This window comes from Artemia sp. Qi Xiang Cuo, chromosome 14, assembly GCF_049724085.1.
Source record: "Artemia sp. Qi Xiang Cuo chromosome 14, ASM4972408v1, whole genome shotgun sequence".
Classification (NCBI taxonomy): Eukaryota; Metazoa; Arthropoda; class Branchiopoda; order Anostraca; family Artemiidae; genus Artemia; species Artemia sp. Qi Xiang Cuo.
In genome coordinates, this window is record NC_142807.1 from 46721013 (window position 1) to 46742116 (window position 21104).

Genomic DNA, 21104 nt, shown 5'->3' on the forward strand with positions numbered 1-21104 from the left:
GGGGGAAAAACTGCAAGACACAATCTTCAAACAAATGGTATCAAGCAGCTTAAGAAGATATAGTTTTTCTCTGCAGGTATAATTGTCTTTGAAAATCAACAGAGTTTTAATGTTTGAATTTTTACGGATGAAAAGTGCAATTTTAATTACACTTTGTTTTAAATTACAAACTTAGTGAAATTGGTTTATTAGTGAAAAAGTAACTTTCGCATTCCATAGAGCTGGTCGGAGTTAATCAATTTTGTTGGCATACACTATTCGTAGCAGCCAAGATGCGAAAACGACATCATGTAATATTCATAGGGAAAAGAAGGGAAATGGAAGCAAAGGTTCCTTAAACATACCACTTAGAAGAAAGCTATACAAAAATAAGGAATATATCATATCCCTCTAAGTACAGATAATTCACTCGAACATTTTTAATTTTGCAATAATATTCATTTTCACCTTCAAAACATAAATTGTTATTTTCCCTGCCAACACTTTTTAGATTAATTATGAAGCATTTCAACGCGTGATAGACTACATTTGTAGATATTTGCACGAAAATTGACAAGAGCTTCTAGAAAGTTGAAATGGGAACGCAACTTAAGGGTAAAAAGCCAGCTGATTATCTAAATCAGACAAACCCTACGCCAATCTCGCCATTAATTTACATTTCATGTTGGGGTCAACCTAGTGGGTAGCTTATGTTCTGAACATGAGAAAAGCTATTGAAAGAACTTTTTATATTACTCTTAGTTTTCAAAAAAAAAAAAAAAAAAAAAAAAAAAAAAAAAAAAAAAAAAAAAAAAAGCTCTCCAACCTACGTTTGGCTATTCATTTTAGTTCTTATTAAACATGTATAGCTGCACTGTTTTATAAAAGACTGGGGAAAGAAGAATCAAGAAACTTGGCTGATTAAAAAAAAACTGTATGAACCTTTTATTTACATGGTTCTTCAATACTTGTTTTTTCTTGTGATGTTATAACTAAACTGTGATGTTTTACAACCATAGAAAACATTGAAAACAAACAATTTGAGATAATAGTAACGATATTTAGCTTCTTTTTATTAAGAACAAAAAAGACTCTGAAAACAAGAAAAATCGTCTAACTAATATTTCTATGCTAACCTGGAGTTAAGCTAGCATTTGGGATATAGAGCCACACTACCACGTCTTCTTATCAATGAACTCCCAGCGAAGTTTCTTTAAAATGATGTCATAATCAACTTTAATAAAAGGATTTTCTCTAATAGCCTGAACTAAATAAGAAAGGATAATAATAATATGTTGGGATAGTATATAAATTGTGCAACTGAATTCAGTCCCAATGCAATTAAACCCATTAAACTGTACGCTTACTTTGTGGATTAACCAATATATACGGCATTTTTATAAAGATTCACCCTAATTTAAAGACATGTTTGCTGCGATATCAATAAAGGAAGCAAACGTTTCTTTGTCAAATTTTCCTCTTGCTATTTAAATTGCCTAACTCTTTTCATATAAACTCTCATTTTATTTTCTACTTATACATAAACTTTTTTGCTGGACTAGGACAACCAGTACCTAATATGGCTCTGCCTATATATATGCAAAATTGTACATATTCCTTTATAAACAATTTATATAGTCCTACTGATTGGAGTAGTTCTGATCAAGTGTTCATCCTCACACAAATTGGAATTGTATCAGTATTACAAAATATATAAAATTCCCATAACCAAACCGCAGCCGGTTTCAAGGAGCCCAGATAAATGAATTTGAGCCTCCGTTGCACATTATCTTTCTGAAAATTCTTATATTGAGTTTTTTGTGGTTCCTTGTGTGCTTGAACATAGCAAATTTCCATAAATACATTTTAGAATGGAATTGATCAAATTGGCTTCTATAGAAATGAGTTAATGTTTAGCATCAAAAAAGCTTTTTGTCACTTAGAGAAACAAAAAAAAAATTCATATCCTATACAATAATTAATTATAACGTGATCGTTATGGCACTTAACCGAAGGACCGTTCATCCGAGCCGTGAATACTTTTCATTATATTTCGCAAGTAAAACAAATATCGAGAATATATTCTTTTTTTGGCAAAAGTTTGTGTCTGTGGAGTAAAAAATTAGCGTTATTTTAAACGTGCACATTATCTTCCAGCCTGATATTTTTGCATCCGACAGCTTGTCATAGTCTTGTTCTGACACTATGAGAGTCCCTACCACGCCTTGCGTTCGGTCTGATTTCCGTCCTTTGGTGGCATCTTCAAGGTGATGGAATACACTTTCAGCTGTGGAAGTGGGCTGTCATTGTTTTGGCTCCCTAAAACTTCTAGTGGTTGATTTTTTAAGGTTCAATTTTAACCTGTAAATTGCTACATGTTTATTTACAATTTTTTCCCTAAGTCTCTGGAGTATAGCATTACTCAATTTGAGTTGTAGGTTTGTTATTTTTAAATAAACTCTCTCTCTCTTTCTCCCCCTCTGCCTTCCTTTTTTTATTTTTTTGAATAAGTGTTTTAACTAGTACATGTTTAAATGTTTAATAGTTTAATATTCTAATAGTCTAATGTTAAAAAGCTTCTTCCGTGATCTCCTTCCTTTAAAGGATATGGAGCCATTATGGTAGTTAGTGATTTTATTTACTGAACGACTTTTGTTTTTGTTTGAAATATGTCAATGTATCTTACCTTACCTTATCTAGAGGGATAAGAATATCGATTAAAGAGTATTTTCTGCTGTTTCTTCTTTTTATACCTTTCATCCCATAAGCTTTGTAGCTAGTCCTTAGAGAATATGCTTGTGACATTAAAGAGCTAAGTGCCGATTAAATGCTTTAACCCTTCACCCCATTGGAAGTGTTTTTAATTCTGAAATGCCCAAATTTTACCTGATTAATGAAATGAAGAAGGTTCAAACCTGAAGAGTAAGAAGGTCAGCTCTAGCTCCTTCCAGACCAGCAGTGTAGTATCCGCAAGGCATTAGACATGTAACGATACAGACAAGCGCCCAAAATGCTTCTTCTTCTCCAAGACATAGTAATAATACTGCAGCAAGTCTGTTTAGACCCTAGACAAAATACATGACCAGACTAGTAGGTTGAGCATGGACAGTAAAAGATCAAAGTAGCAACTTGTCCAATATTAAGCGGAAGGAAGTTAATAAATATCATTTCAATGTATGTATTGTACTTAGCGTTATAATTTCCTTTCTAAGGTTATTCATAACAAAAATCCACGAATATATGTCAGAGACTTACATGTCTCTGGAATCGAAGTCTAAAAAAGGAATAAATGGATAAACGCATGGAGGTTTCGTTCTTAAAGGCCAATCTCTCTTTCAGAATAATTGCGCTAGCCAGAACTTAATTGAACCCTTATTTATATTGAAAAGCTTTTAATTTTATTTAAATTAGAGGCCCGCCAGGTCTAGATGGCATTAGATTAGAAGGATTATTTTGCAGGTCCTAATATCAGTTGTCTTTTTAGCTGCGAGACATCAACACTTGTTGATGCCAAAGTCATTGCATTAACGTTGAAAAAATGACAAAAGACGCTCATTTTTGAACCTAGCGTGATTTTGGTATGGAATTGGTTTCCAGTTTTGATAACATTCACCTACCTTTGCAATATCTTTTTATTTATTTTGAAAAAAAAGACTTAAATTAGAGTAACAGGCAAATTTAAATCACCCGGGGTCATCCATGATCTGTGGACTTTATTTTTTGAAATTTCCTGCATAAGATAGAGTACCTTTGTCACACAGGAAAACCTCAGTTTCGAAGAAGAAAACAATAATCAATTTCAAAGACCTAGCAATGCCAAAAACTTGGATAATATAGATTAAAGTTATAATCACTTTCTAGTTATTTAACTAAAGACTATAGTGTTGTAGACACCATAGCTTTAAAATTACCCCGCTTTCTACCAAGCTGTTTGCTTTTGCTTTAGAACAGTTTTTGGTTAGTTTCAAAATCAATCTTAAAGAACTTCGTTTTAAATCTTCCGTTAAGTGGTCCCAATTAACCTCCAAACTATCTCTTAAGGTATATCACTCATATTTGTACGCATTAATAAGCTAACTTTGTATTTTTTTTAAGTGAAATAATTAGCGAATTTTAAGGTTTAATTACCTGAATATTTAAAGATACATTGCAGTCTTCTCCTTATTAAAACAAAGCCAAACATTACAGAGTCGGCAGGAAGATGCTATTTTTCAGTATCTTCAAAAAACCACCGGGAATTTGAAATTTTAAATTAGTAGTAGATCTTAATTGAGTTTTTTAGTCATACTTATTAGTTTTATTGTTGGGGTAAATAACCCCAGGTTGAATTTGCAATGTCCTGGTGATAACATCCGATTTTTCTCCCATCTAAATATCTTCGTCCACAAGCTAAAGGCCGCATTTATATTCAACATTTTGCAAGTGAACAAAAATAAGTTTATGCAATCATAATTGAGGATATTTTAATTCATTTGAAAAATAGACAGGACATTTAAATATATACAGTGAATTTTTGTCTATGATTTAATAAATAAGAAAAAAAACGTTGGTCACAAATGAAGGTACCTTTTATTGACAGATATGGTGCAAAAATTATATCAAGCAGCCTTCAAGCAAGAAGTCTTCTATGCCTAAGAGTTGGGTTCTCTATTTACTGCGAGGTAAACGCACATACAAAAACATTTAATGTATAAATACTATCTCGGTAGTTCTTGAAAAAGTACAAAATAAAATATCGTTGGACAATTTTAAAAAGCAGACCTTCATTTTGCTTATATTTTGTATAAGTAGTCTTTTTTCTTTTTGGCACGAGAATATCGGCTTAATGTTTCCTCATATAGTGAGTAAACATGGGACTTTTTTTCTTATAAACTGCTTGAGGTCTAGCATTGTAATTTCCGTTGTATTTTCACTTGCCATGGAGGTTCTTAGCAAGGTGTCAAACTGCTCGTATTTTATTATTTATTATTACAATCCTTGCCATCTTCTGAACATTTTATTTCTATTGTAACCAGCAAAAATATTATTACCACTTATAACTAGATAGTTTAACTATAGTCTAAACAACCTATGGAGACTGAAAAAAATACCTGGCAATATCCAACATCAGGATCATATCTGCTATACGCCAACAAAACTCTTCTTAAAGGACCAACGCCTGCAGCGCCAGTAGAGCCAAAATGCCGATGACCCGGCAGTGTTCGTACAATATCCAGTTCAATTTGTTTTGCAGCAGCAGTCTCTATATTCCCAGAAGCTAGCAAGCGGGTATAGTGACCAGCCAATGGTTTTAGTCTAGACTTCACAAACGCCCACCATAGTTGACCCTGTAGCGTGTATAAGTTTTAGACTAACATTTATCATACAGAGAATATGGATAATTGAATCACTTAATCGGTGATACAAACAAGGTCTAACGCAACTTTGTGAATTACATCTTCAAAAATAAAATAATGTCTGTTCAAGTACTTGAAATACGCTGAACTTGGAACCCCTCAACTCTTAAGCTCGGGAATCCCTCATAAAATAGCCATTTCACGGAAATAGAATGGTCTTGAGACGGAAAACCTGTCTAACTATTCAAATCCTGCGTCCTGAGAGCCCTTGACAAATAGATAAAACAGAGTATCTAGTTTACATGGAAAGATCCATCATATCCAACGCAATAGCGCTGCCTAAGTAAAGACAACATGGGCACAACGAATTATTTATTATTTATTTTATTTTTTTTTTGGGGGGGGGGGGTCTTATGGTCCTATGTCAATCCTAAATTCAATTCATGGACTTCGTATTTTTCCGAATTGTATCTGATCGACATTTTCAGATGGCTATTTGTTGTCGTAGCAACTTAGAAAAGGGCTCATTCAATTGGAAATTGCAAGTGCTAGCGCCCTTTTTAATAGTCATAAGTGATTGGAGGGCAACAATGGATGGATGAATGATAGACTTATCTATCAACAGGTGAAACGACATCATTTACATACAATCCTAAAAAGAGCTTATGCCAGATTTGCCTCTCACCCAGACTATCTGTCTTGGTTTTTTTCTAGAATTAACCATGGCTTGATGCCCGCAACTATTTACAAAACACATCTAAACAAAATCCTGAGATAACCATTTTGTTCAGCGTAGTTGAAAGGTCTGAAAATTTTATCTTTGAGGATGACCACCCCCCCCCCCCCTTCTCCCACAGTCTTCATTACAAAGGTTGTAAGTTACGCCCAAAGGGCATATAAGGTTTATATAGAAAGGGTGGTCGTGTAAACCCCGGAGTGGGCTCATTGAATTGGAGATCAGATGTTCTAGTGCCGTTTTAAAGAGTCAAAGCGATCGGGGGACAGCCAGCACCCCCCCTCCCATCCCCCGTCGTTTTTTTCCCAAATGCATCCGATAGAAACTTTAAGATAGCCATTGGTTTAAAAACACTTCAAAGATCCTATAACGAGGCCTTTGGGTTGACAGAATCCCCCAGAGTCGGAAGGTTAAGGGTTTTAAGTTATGCCCCAGGGGCATATAAGGTTTTTATGGAAGAGGTGGTCGCGGAACTTTAGAAGAAGCTCATTTAATTGGAAATGTATAGTTGTTCCCTTTTAAGAATCATCCTCTTTTCCCGAAACGCATTCAATTGAAATAATGAAATAGCCATTTTGTTACCAATAGTCCAAAACCATATAGCAATTTTTTTTTTAGGGTGGACACAATCCCCAAGGACCCATGGGCAAGGGTTTTAAGTTATCCCCCGGGGCATATAAAGTTCTTATGGAACGAGTGATCGCATAAACTTTGGATCGGATGGAGGTCATTTTATTGCAAGTCGGAAGTTTTAGTGCCCTTTTTAAGAGGCAAAAGTGAATGGAGGGCAATCCGCCCCCCTAAGCCTATCATTCTCCAAAACTAATCCGATCAAAACTTTAAGAGAGCTATTTTATTCAGCCTTGCTGAAAGGTCCAGTAACTATGTCTTTGGGGATGTCACCCTCCCCATAGTCCTCAGGACAAGGGCTGTAAATTAGGCAATTCAATTATTGTTTACACAAAGTATTTGTTATTGAGAAAGGTATGCATGTTTGAACTTTACTTTCCAAAAAGACGAAAGGCATTCAGGTGAGCCTTTCAGAGAATGTTGAAAGGAGTGATGAACTAAATCAAAACATGTTATGTATACACGGATTGCCGAATGGGTGAAACAGGAATAACTGATTACATTAGTTTGGAAAATTCAGGAAATGATCAGGGAGATAATCAAAATTCATTTATTTGCGCTTTGCTGAAAACAAAATACGCTTTAAATATTTTCATTTTTTTTTACTTTCATACATAAAAAATTATCAGAACTTTAAGGAACAAATATCAGTATATATCACACCGTCATATTTTTTTTTTTTTTCAGTAAAGCGCAATCAATGCTCTGGTCTTGAGAAGGCATGGGGGTTATCAGCCTTACTCATGTTAATTTTTGCTCCTTTGGAACTGTAATCAGCTATTTATTGTAATTCCTATTTGTTTTGAGTTTCATTTCCTTATTTATAGTGATTTGTGGTAGTTTTGCGCTTGGAAGATTATTTAACTCTATTTCTGATCATTTTTGGCTTAATAGAGCTCCTTACTTTTCTTTGAAAAACTTGTTTTGTGGAAAATAACTGTTTAAATTAATACCTGGATATAGAGAAACTTCTTTTCCCTCATAGACAGATAAAAACAAAGACAGAAAAAGGATCCTATAAGAAACAAAAACGACTACTACTACTATTACTATTAACAACTCACCACAGCACCAAGCCGCCTGAGGCCAACACAGCTACGGACGCTCTTCCTCCATCCCAATATGTTCAAAGCCTCCCTTTTTACGCTCTCCCACGAAGTTCCCACTTCCTTTAAATCTTTCTTTACGACGTCCTCCCGCCCCAGACAAGGACGACCTGCTTTCCGTTTAGCCCTTGACGGTTGGCCGAAAAGAACAATCTTCGGCAATCTTTCATCCTTCATCCGCACAACGTGCCCTAGCCACCTCAACCTTTCTTTCGTTATAGCCCTAGAGAGCGGTATTGAACCACATTTTTCGTACAGCCTATTGTTTGAAATACAGTCAGTCAGCAGGGTACCCAGAGCAATCCTTAGGTAATTTCTCTGGAAAACATCTAGCAAATCTTCATCCGCTTATTGGAGCGCCCATGCTTCAGAACCATATCTGACCCCTGTCATCATTGTAGCTTCTAATATTCTAATCTTGGTTTGCAGACTTATTTTTCTATTCTTCCAAACTTTTTTTAACTATGAAAAAACACCCTGAACCTTGGCTATTTTACTTTTAACATCGTAACTGCTCCCACCATCTTTACTAATAATACTACCAAGATAAGGGAAGCTACCCACCTGATCAATCTTTGCATTACCCAACGTCACCTTTTCATCTTCACTTATTCCTAGCCTTAGTGACTTAGTCTTCTTAACATTAATTTTCAAAGCTATTTTAGCACCCTGAACTCGCAAAACCTCTAAAAGTTCATTCATTTTTCTCACACTTTCCTCTAGGATGCGTAAATCATCAGCATAATCTAAATCCAGGAAACTTTTTCCTCCCCATTTGATTCCGTGGTCCCCTTTTGCCTTTCCCGTGCTCCTTAATACAAAGTCTATCAAAATAATCCATATAAAGAGAGATAGAACACAACCCTACTTAACTCCTGATTTAACACAAAACCAGCTACTAACCTCATTTCCTACCTTATCCGCAGCAGTGTTATTCTCGTAAATAACACTAATCACTCTAATGTATTTGTCTGGTATACCATACAAGGATAAAACCTTTACTAAAGCTCTTCTATCAACAGAATCGAACGCTTGCTCATAATCTATAAAACTGAAGACTAAGGGTGTTTGACAACTCAGGCACTTTTCAACTATTAACCTAAGAGTGAAAATTTGGTCGACACATCCTCCACCTTTTCTAAAACCGCACTGTTCTTCTCTTAAAACTTTGTCTACGGCATTTCTCAGTCTAAAAAGTAGCTTATTACTAAGTAACTTGCTACCTACAAAGACCAGGCTAAAGCCTCAATAATTACCACACTCACTCTTATCACCTTTCATATATAGTGGTTTAATTAAGGTTTTTCTAAAATCGCTAGGTACTTCCCCTTTTTCAAAAATTATATTCATAGTTTTCAGTAACTTATTCCTAACTTCAGAGCCACCATATTTAAGAAATCATTTACTACCCTATCAGCACCTGGAGCCTTATTATTTTTTAATCCTTTTAGTAGCCTACTGTCGTTAATTCTTCCTCACAAGAGAAATCTTCCTTCACATCCAAGGTATCACAAACCTTTTCGTTTTCCTCTATATCTTATCCTGCAACTCTGTCTCGGTTTATCGCTAAAACGAACATTATGAAAAAACAAAACACTTTGCAGTTTTTACACCGCATCCCAGTAAAATTGCAAGATGGCAGGAAAAACATCAAAGATTGAACGTCTTGATTGTCAAAAGATCAATGATAACTTTACTAAAGTACGAGATATTTTGAACGGTGACTACCATTTGAAGTCTGACACATCTTAAGTCTGGCACATCATACTTGGTAAAATCAGATGGCGACTGATTAATTTGTTTCATATATATTGTCTTAACAGTTGTTTTGGAAAACTACTTAAGTTGTTAAACTCAAGCTCAAGGATTCTTCAAGTTGCGTAACAGTAAAAATCCAAATGTAAAATTTTTGTGTCTGATTCTGAATTATTGAGTAAGAATCCTGCCATCTATTCTTTTAAGGAAATTATTCTATGCAATTAACGCTACAAGTAAGTTTGAAATAGTGGTAAGTGTACTGTAGAGTCTGTGATGGCAGAGTAGTAAATCTATAGAAATTAGCCGTGTATTCACTTGTACATAATAACGACAATAGAAACAGTCACATATTACTAATTATGAGGAAGGTATCGGCTCATCATAACACCACAACGCTATCTTTAGCAAAGATTTAACTCCAACCATATTCTTTAAATTTTATTGAGGGGTATTGTTACAAAAACTATTAAAATTAGTCTTATTCTATTATAATTCTAAAAGAGTGTTGCTTCAGAATTATTGGCGTGGTTCAAGCCACATTGATGGAGTGCTTGAACAGTCAACGTCTATGGTACTTGCAACACTGTGTTTGTTGTGTGAAGACACGGAAATTTGTACATTGTAACGAACTCTTCAACCACAATATGGCATCCCCCGATCAGTGCTCATTCCCTGCAATAAGCAGGCTTTGACCAATTAAGGTTCCTATGTTGCACAGAAAATAATAGCAAATAACATGCGGATGAAGGATGACAGATTGCCGAAGATTGTTCTTTTGGGCCAACCGTCTAGGGCTAAACGGAAAGCAGGTCGTCCTCGTCTGGGGTGGGAGGACGTCACAAAGAAAGCTTTAAAGGAATTGGAAACTTCATTGGATGATGTAAAAAGAGAGGCTTTGAATACATTGGGATGGAGGAGGAGCGTGCGTAGCTGCGTTGGCCTCAGGCGGCTTGGTGCTGCGGTGAGTTGTTAGTAGTAGTAGTAGTAGAACAAGGAAAAAACAAAAAAGGAAACACCTACCAATTTTACTTATTTCTCCTAGCAGGTATAAGCATACAGGGCGTGCAGAAGGATGGATAAATATAGACCGTGGATATATCTTAAAATCAGTCTTTTCCAAGGAAATTATTTAAATTATAAAGTGATTGATCCCTTATCCATATATGTCGATTATATTATAGGGTTTGTCGACTAAGTATATTAACAACATAATGTCGATGAATTAAATTATAAAAAATTCGATTAGTTACATACGGCCTATTAATCCTAAATATATTAAGTGACAAGGTCGATTGACTCCGCAATCATATATATCGATTATATTATAAGGTCGATTAACTATAATTTATAATAATGCATATAATATTATCTATACATAATACACCTTACCTTAATTATATTAAAACATTCAATATAATAATATTATAATATACTATAATAAGCATTATATTATAATATATAATATAGTAAAACTATAATATATTTAGTATATAAGGTTAACTATATAGGTATAGGGTTATACAAGGTTAGTTAATTATTTAATATAAGATCGATTAGTTATATAAGGTCCATCCATGCTAATTATTTTAAATTATAAGATCTATTGTCTCTTCAGCCCTTCTATAATCAGACACTTGAAAAGGCCATAGTCCTATACCAAAAATAAGAAAAAATCTTACTCTTATTTTTGTTGGTATTCCTTTGCGAACTTGCAAAACCAAATGACGGTTCTTATGCAATTCCGACTGATTCAGATCAAGTAAAATCTCTTGCCACTGACTATCACCATGATCTAAATGACTACCAGTTGGCGATGAGAATGTGACATTGTGAGCACCAGAAAAACTTCCTGTCTGTCGCTTAAAACCAAGTTCATCATACGCAACCGATTCTCCTCCTCTGCAAAGAATATCTATTCTAGTGTTCTCAAAATTTCTTGAAAACATTTTGAGGTACATGTATGATATAGCCCCTAACAAATATTCTCCTAATATATTTCTCTGACCCTCAATACTAATGAAATATACCAAAGTAAACATAGTATACCAAAGTATACCAAAGAAAAAAAATTGGGCTATATATTTTCACATTAGGAGGAGGGGGGACAAAGTAAAGCGGGTCTGCATGCCTAACGTGTTAGGTACAATTATTCTGCATATTATGAAGTAAGGACTGTTTTCGAACTTCACACTGTCCAAATACTTTACCCCCACCCCCATTCCACCCCTAATGTGCAAATATATAGCCGAAATTATATATTTTCAATCTACTCTATCACTTCTCTTTGTCTTGACTCATTCTAAGCTGGAAGAAACTAACGAAAAAAAAAACAGTTCTATAATGCGTCAATGAACGAACAACTTGATCGGTAGGGGCTATATCATGCAAGTACCAATTTTTACTTCAAGATATATTCATCATTTTAATGAATATTCTTTCCATTTAATACTTGTTTTTAAAAATTGAAAAGAACAATAAATAAACAAGCGGCCAAAACTGACCCATTCTAAATGTAAAGTGAATACAAAAAAAAGGAAAATAAACTAATAAAACAGACTACATCATGCAATGACCCAATGAATAGTATCTCCTGTCATCTCCAGAATTGTCTAGATTGCAACAGAGCTACACTTAAAAAACTATGTCTCATGTCTGACGAAGTAAGCTTTTTAAATTGAATTCGTCTTGTTGATTAAGTTTTACAAGCTTTAGCTTTATAAACTATCTAAAAGAGAACCCTATCTTAAACATTGAACTTAAAGAAGTTCACTACTAAACGTTTAGATTTCTTCGGATGCATAAACTGGAAAAAAATCCAAACAAACTACTCATAAAGTAAATAAAACACATTATCTCAACATATGAGAGAAAGGGGAGAAAATACCCATCATGACTTAATGTACATATTCCCTCCCAAATAAGCGATTTTGCGGTAAGCCTTCAGCAGTAAATTGTACTAAGAGGACAAGATATTTATATTATTGAATTTATTGGTCTCGCATCAATCTCTTCGTCGAGATAGAATTATAATATTGCGAAGACATTTTTTTAAAAATGGATCTAAACTTACTTGGAAAATAGAAAATTTTTCCTTTTTCAACGATTTTTTTTTTACAAGGTTGGTGCCGTATAGTTTTGGTGTTTGGTGCCGTATAGTTTTAACTCACTTTTTTCTGATTCCTCGCCCACGCTTCTTTTTCTTTTCTTTTTTTACTTTTGTAATTTCATTTATGTATTTTATGTACTCTTCAATTTTGAGGGAAATAAATAAATAAAAATAAATAAATAAACACGGCTCTGCTCTTGAAGGGGAGCTATTTCCGGTAAAATGTCAAACTTGGCGTACATTCCCAATTGCTTGACGATTGCCATATTGATTAAGAGTATTCATTTATCTAAATTATCAGAGACATCAAAATAGAAAGATTTCTATTTTGCTTAAGTTTACGAAAGACTTTTTCTTCAGGGGGGAGGTCAAGCCAACTAACCCCCCCCCCCTGGATACGGGCTTGATCAAATCAATCAAATTTACTACAACTTTTGCACACCAAGTTCAAAAACTATAACTGGTAGGTGGATAGATAATAATCGCAGCAATAAAGAGAGAGTAAAATTTTCGTTTTGACCTAACAAATTAAAACGCTAGGAGAGCAGAAAAATACCATACCAGAACTTATATATGAACCTAAGATCAGAATTTTTCAACAGCTAGAAGAATTCTTTTAACAGAATTTAACGATCCAATGCCTTGATGCATATCAACTTATCGGCATTCTCACTTTGACAGCTAAGTATGGACCCTACAGAGATCGTCCATATACAAATGCAAAGAGGAAAACAGCTGATTGTACAGCAAATCATCTGCAAAAATTTGGTATTCTGTGGAGTTGGATCTGTGCAACCATTAGGTTGCGCTATGATAAAAGATGGCAGGTGAAAAAACAACTTAGAAGTATATACTATCAACCAAAGATAAACGTATAGATTAATACATTACAAGACTTTCTTATCCATATTTCAGTACTGATAACGCCAGGATCAAGAAGATAACATTTAAGCACCTCATCATTTCTCGTGATTGGACTTTAGATATTATTTGCCATTGTTTCAAATCGAAGCATCTGAGTAATATCAACCATATGAGAATTACTCTTTGTGTCTAAGAGAAACTGAATGTTTACAAATTCTTCAATATAGATGACACAGTATTATTTTGTACACGAAGACTCAGACTATACCTTCTTAGTACCGCTTTTTGTACCCGTAAAAAAATGTCAATTTTGGAAAAGCCGAACCAAGCTTTGATGAATCTCGCTTGTTTTATCAACTCAGAGAAGCTGAATTTCAGGCACGAAATAGATGGCGATTTATTATTTACAGTAAAGCATGTTTTTGTTATCCTTTTTCTACAAACAAATCATTAAGAGGGGATGGGGTCTACTTTACTCTCATTTTTTGCTGTCAATTAGACTTTTCGGATGGTTTGTTTCAAGTTCAAGTTCACACTGGAGATTTATTTTTCCATGCATGTCATTATATTTCCGTTATTAATAATCTATGGTGCAAGCAGAAAAATATTGGCATGCGGGACAGACATTACTCAAGCCTGATCAATTTGTCATATGAAAGAATTGAGTATTAGATCGTATACATACTCATACAGATATTACACAAAGTTACAAAGATTACAAAAAGCCACAATCAATGTTATCTCTTTTTAACTTTCCTTTAATATGATCATAAATTGTAATCCTGTATGATTTATAAATCATTTACGAGCCGTATGATCGTAATCATGATGATTTGTAAATCACAGCCAACAATTCCTAATCATGCTGACACTATTTTGCAAAATATGACTATAGCTCCGCTACACCTCAGCTGTATTTAACATATCCTTTTAAATTGCTTTTATATATTATTGCCTCAAACTGAGCGAGTTTGATTAGTTCAGTTCGCTTTTCGGTACTAGTTGGGCACTCAAGACATTTAGAGGTTTTTAGTTTTTATTGGGGTTTAGTCTTTTTCCCGTGCCAAAAAACATGCGGAAAACTGATTTTACGATAGGAAAATTTTAATTCTTCCGGAAAGAAGGCGTAAAAAAATGCCTTCTAAAAGAAACACATTACGAAGCGATACTCAAAGGCCTGGTTTGATTACAAATCAAAATCATATACAACTATAGATTTTGCTACAGAACTGTTTCCATACCTGACCATCATCTTTAGCAGCCCCGGGCATGACTCCTGTATGTTACCAAAAAGCAGACAAGCCATTAGTCTCTTTTGTTTTATTTTTTGGCTCTTAGGTAAAATGCATGTTTTGCAACTCGCCGGCATTTGAATTACCGTAGATGTTTACAAGATATATTTACTATAAAGTCGTTTATGAAAATATATTAAGCCTGAAGATTTTAGAAAACCTTTTAATTGAAAATGAGGACAGGGCCAACCCCAGGTCGACCCCGGAAAAGGCGGATTTAGAGCAAAATCTTGGGGGGGGGGAGGCAATGTTATAAGGGCACCAATAATTGACCAAACTGACAGGTTTATTTTTGAAAAAAGGGGAAAAAAAGGAACGACGGTGCCATAAAAATTTTACGGGAGCCTAAGCCCCCCCCCCTAGATCCACCCCTGGACCCTTGGATGGGAATGAATACCAACTTAAAAATAGAGTTCGGCAGAAATTTTGCAAAATTGGCCGAAATTTTGCAAAATTCTTTATTTCTGCTGAAAATTCGGCATAAATCAGGTAGGGATTCGGTAAAATTTACGAAGATCGCCCCCCGAATAAAACGAGCCTCGGGACGCCCCTGAGTGAATGTGTACGAAAAACGTTGCTCTGGTAGCTGGTAGTCATATATCAGGTTGATCTGGTAGTCATATATCATATATCTTGGCGTTTATGTATAATATCCCCTATCCTATCCTAAAAGAAGTTAAGTTTAATATATCTGGCCCACGTGATTCTAATAAGTACATATCCATGATACGGGAGCCCTGCTCCCAGACACTGTTGTCACAAAAAGCCGTGTCCAACTTGTGAGAAATTCATATGATACAACCAAATTCAAAGTAGAATTAAAAAGCTGGTAACTGGTAGATATATGACTATGACTCTTAGTTATGGGGATAGAGAAGTTGGAGCAGATATAGTTATAGCAGATATATAAGACTTAAAAAAAAATCGGAGATTAGTACAGGGACAAATATCTTAGTAATAAGGGATATCCAGGTCTGTTTTCTTTGGAAGGTATTAGGCAATGGTATGGTATTTAGAAATATTAGTTACGCTACAACGAACAAGGATTTTGAATTCAGCATATCTAGATTCAATTAGAAATTGTAAATTCTCGATCTTGCCAAATTATAGCAATATTTTTAATTATACGTAAATATAACATTGATGCTTGTTTTGAATTCTTAGACCATTGAGTAGCTTCCTAAATTCTGGAAAGGATCAGATTTGTGGCAATTAGTGACAATAGAAGTAGTTGCAGCAGCAAGTATAGTGAGCCTGTTGGTAGTTGAACATCCCTCTAGCATGCCCTATAAGTTTATTTCTTTTTCAGAAGTTGAAGACAGACTCTTAAGTGATAATGAAAAGGTTCTTGGATGCATGCCACCAATTTTGTCTTCTAAACATGAATGCAACCTGTGGTTTGTGGTTTCATTGTGGCTTGTGGGGAAGGAAGAGGGGTGGCACAAAGTCAAAGATTTGGATATGGAAAATTAAAAAAAAAATATTATTTTATAAAAAGTGAAAATGTTTTGAGGGGATCATGAAATTCAGACATGCCAAGCAAGGAAGAAAGCAGCAGAATCTTTGAAATATGTTGTCAGTTCAAAGAGCATTGGGGGAGGAAGAATTTACTGTTCTTAAGATGGGCTTAAAAAGATTTTTTATGGTGGGCTGTTGAAGTGCTGATTTTTTACAGCTTGCCTTTCGGAGAAAGAAAAAAAAATCTATTAAAGATATTTATAAGGAAGAGGGCCCAGTATTCATACCCAATATGGGGGTGCATAAACAAAAGTTTGTCTCGTTTCATGTGATGATGAGACACTGAAGGAATTGAGAAGTACCATTTAAGAGATAGCCCCTTTGATTGTGTGAAACAAGATGAAGTTTGTTGATAGGTGTGAATGAGAGTGAATTATATGATACTACTAGGTGATTCGGTATATTCGACAGGGTAAGTATGAAGTAGGTTGAAAATTTCAGGGCATTATAGACTGAATTTTATGTAAAAAAAAAAAATGTTCAGCTTCAAAGGTCATATGGGCATCTCAGATATTTAGAATGATTTTCCTAGCAGGTTTAAATGTGGAGAATATGTAGCTGAAATGGAAATTCTGAAAGATCTTAACATATTTAAAGCTCATACATATCTTAACTAGAAACAGCATTAACAGCTCTTAACTAGGATAACTTCTTCCCTACTAAATAGGGATTTTCTTTTCATCCACTAAATCTCATCCGCAACAATCGATCAGATTCTTATTTGAAATGCTTTCCCATTTTTTAAGGACAATCTTAAAGGAATACTTCTCTATAATCAGGAGTTCATCTTTTTTCTTAACATCTGAGTCTACATTTTGTTACGGCAGTTTTTTATGCAATTTACAAATTAACTTTTCCCTGAGAATGAAAAGATGCTCGACAGAAAATATAGACAGACCCATAGGAAGGCAAAATTCCCCATCCAATCAAATCTTTCAAAAGTCTTGCGATAAGCTCAGGCGCTCCTCCTCCTGGCCTATGCAGCTCACTGAGTAGCAGCATATGCTTACTATGTAACTGATAATATTTTGCTTCCCATTGGCTGGCCTCTGCCTCAAGTCTCATCTCATGTCTCTGTATCTGCAACGAAATAAAATTGAACAAAATACAGTTCACAAAGAGGTGTTTTAGCTTCGTATTCGTTTCTTTTTTAATTGGTTTTTGTCCCATTTTATTGTTTATGCCACGATTTCAATTTATTGTGAGAAAGTGGCAACTCCCTAACTTCTGTGGTTTTTACAGAGAGCAAATGATCTCCAGCTTGATTGAAAAATATGATATTACATTCGGGAAAGCAGCGGCTAATTCTTACCTGGGTCCAAACGGGATGGCTTTCGCTTGTCCCTGAGCCAGAGCGTATAGTGTTTGAGCTGAAGCAGAATTTTGTAGTTTATATCACAGAAAGCTACCTGAAACTGTTTCGCCCAGCTTTCGTCTCTTTCAACTATATTCTGCTTAGAAAGCTCTGTTCAAGCAGAGAGCATATTCCAAATGATAAACAAAGACATCAGAATGATAGACAAAGGATATTTTTTGTGAATGACAAAAGATATCTTTTGTCATTCTGAAGATATTTCTTCAGAATGATAAACAAAAAAAATTAGAGATCCAAACAAAAGAACATTTTCCCATGGGTCCGAAAATGTTCCCATCTATCTTCACGAGTCAATTCTATTTTTAATTTCGTTTGAGTTTCCTATTTTATTTTCTTGTCTGTGACTGAGGCAGATGAATGCGTCACATCTGGAGATATTAGAAAGTTGACTTACAGCAAGACAATCAACTTTAAACTAAGGAAAATGCAATTTCTTTCAACACAATAATCATTGAAAAGCATAAAAGTACAATAAATCGTATTTTTTGTGCACGATTTTTAAATGAGATACACCATTCTGAGAGTTTCGAGGGGCTATAGGAAAATTACATTACTACGCAAAAACGAGTACCTTATTTGAAGCAGAATTACACAAAAAAAAATTGGTATTATTGGAGGCAGAAAATGAGCTACGAACTCCTCCAATACCCCCTCCCTCTACACTCCTTCAAGTGTTAGCTCTTTCTAAGAAAACTATAGACGCTGCAGCTTACTTGAACAAGAACAACGCAGCAATTATCAATGTATGATTGTAGATCCAAAGTGGACCACTAGCTTTTCCAGCTTCCGCTTCCCTTCTACCACAACTTTCCTGACTAAAAGACACACATATTATACTTTGTTTGACGCTGATCAGAGTGCGCCCATCTGTTCTTCACAAGCCCCCCCCCCTCCCTCTCTATCTTTTTACCCATGCTTATGCAAAAAGGCAGGTATGTCGCGCCTTGTCTGAATTGGCATTTTGTCGGTATTTTCATTATACACTATTGGAAACATAAAGTGCTTCTATGCTTTCACCAGCACCCCCCCCCCCCTTGAAAGGTTTCAGCAAAGACATAGGCATTTTTCATCCTATAACCGGAATCGCGAAACGGTTTCTGTTTTTTTTTTATTCCTAAGATCTCCCTAAAACTGTGCAACAGTTTTTAAAAAATATCTATTATGGGGATAGTGCAAATAGAAATGAAGGAGAATGCAGACTAAATCTTGTCTATAATGGTTCACCTAAAAACTAGTCACAGCCTCATAATCTCTATAAAAAAGAAGTTGAGGAAATTTTGGACTGTTAACGCTAAAGAGGTTTATTATAATTGAATAAAATAAATGTGAAAATGAAATAAACTTTGGGAAACGCCACAGTGCTCTGGCTAGATTGGCACCAGAGAAGAATCATTCAATTCATCAGAACAAAGAGCATAAAAGGATTTTTGACATACCTATGTGAATAACATACCTATGTCATTAACTATGACATACCTATGTCATTACCTATGACATTACCTAAGACAATACCTAATGACATACCTATGTCATTACCTATGACATTACCTATGACATTACCTAATGACATACCTATGTCATTACCTATGACATTACCTAATGACATACCTATGACATACCTATGACATACCTATGTGAAAGGTTTGAACTAAGCTTGACCTACGTATAATGTTAAATACAAAAATTCTTTCCCTTGTGTGAAACAATCTTTCTTAGAATTCTATGTCAGAAGACAACACGGACAAACACATGAGTCACCCTGCCATGTGTTTTGTCCTTGATTTATCATCCTGAACCTGTTTAAAAACAATCAACTATAGTTTAAGAAATAAGAGTTTCTTTCTTTTCCCTTTTATACTTTGTATAGTGTTTGTGTATTTTCTCATACTTGTATTTCTTTTTTATTTAAAACTATTTCAAGACTTTCAAGTTTTTGAAAATTTCCCTATCTTTCAAGCATTTTTATTGGTAATACATCAACAGCCGTAACCGCAAATAAAAAAGGTAACTGTGCATCCAAATATTTATATTTATTGGACTTTCAAAGTCACTTCCTATTTAACTACATCCCAGCTCCTTCCCTCACTATTGCCTGGACATAACCCATTGGCAAAGGAGTTGGGATTCCCCACCACCACTAGAAATTTAAAAACATTTTTTATTGTATTTTCGTTGAAAAAAAAATCGAAAAGGAAGTTTTCCCTCTCTCCTAGATTTTGAGAAAATATTTTTTTGTGTCTTCCTTAAAAAAAAAAAAAACTGAAAAAATCACACCCTCTAGATTTTTGTAATAACAGAATACTAATAGAAGAAAAATAACAAAATCGAATCAATCAAATAATAAAATCGGATCAATCGGAGAAACTGGCCAGTATCTGCTGATTTTTCAACTTTACATTTTCTTTCTACATTTAAAGGTAGTTTGTACTAGACATAACATAAAAAAAAGAAAAAAAAAGACATAGCATAGAATCCTTAAACTGCAATGATTTGTTTCTTTGTCCAATTAATGCATAACTTCGAAGTTACTGTATTTTGTTCTGGGATTGCCAAGCTGTCATTCATCAGTTCCCTTCAGCCGGCTCTTTTCACATGACTCTTACCTCTAAAAGATCCTGTCCTTCTGTTTGGGTGGCAGCACTAACCATTGACACTGTTTCGTTCGATTTTTCTCTTCTATTTCTTATTTCTGTCTGTAGCTGGTTTACTTTTTCCATCAGTTCGATCATATGGTTGTCTTTTAATGCCAATAGCGTCCGAAGAGTTGTTTCAGTGTCTTTTGAGCCCTAACGGATAAACTTTAAATTACATACGAAAAAGCAAGCACTTAAGTCAAATAGAATAGAAAACCAAAAAGCTACCCTTTTGCTTGTCTCCTGAACTTGGTAGGATTAATTGAGAAAAACATCAAAACAGGCTTATTGCACAGAAGCTCCTCCTCAGACTACTTTCATAGCACAATAGCCTCCTCCTGTTGTTTAATTGTTTTTCTAGCATTTTTCCCCCTTTCCCCCTTCATTTTCCCCCTTTATTCGCTAAACTGGTTCCATAATTCACATATTATTCCGAACAATAAAATAATTAATATATCAGTTAAAATGGAGCTATGATATAACAAATCACGCAAGAAAAATGACTGAGGGCCAGACCCTACCTCTTCTTCAAATTGCTTGGAAAGGTTCACCTTGCGAAAATGAAAAACCAGCAAACAAAAATTATAAATTGTTCGCATTTACCTCCCTCCCCCTTTCCATAAATTGTACCTGTTAGTATCTTTCTATGGTTCCTATTTAGACGTATAGATGCAATTATTCATCATTTTCTACTTTTTAAACATATTTAGTTTAGTTTTTTACTTTACTCTTCATTATTATTTTCACTCTTGTCTATCAATATCTCTCTCT

At 34.7% G+C, this 21104-nt stretch overlaps 1 protein-coding gene across 1 annotated transcript in view; it reads right to left on the reverse strand.

Moving 5' to 3' along the window:
- The window catches only part of LOC148944530 (TBC1 domain family member 2B-like), a 79932-nt gene that overhangs the window by 30387 nt on the left and 28441 nt on the right, over nucleotides 1-21104 (reverse strand). The window contains exons 5-9 of the mRNA XM_089099951.1: nucleotides 20304-20486; nucleotides 17224-17405; nucleotides 11225-11444; nucleotides 5070-5306; nucleotides 2895-3044 (exon numbers count right to left, since the gene is read on the reverse strand). Coding sequence (XP_088956077.1) covers nucleotides 2895-3044; nucleotides 5070-5306; nucleotides 11225-11444; nucleotides 17224-17405; nucleotides 20304-20486 — 972 coding nt within the window. The remainder of the gene's footprint in view (nucleotides 1-2894; nucleotides 3045-5069; nucleotides 5307-11224; nucleotides 11445-17223; nucleotides 17406-20303; nucleotides 20487-21104) is intronic.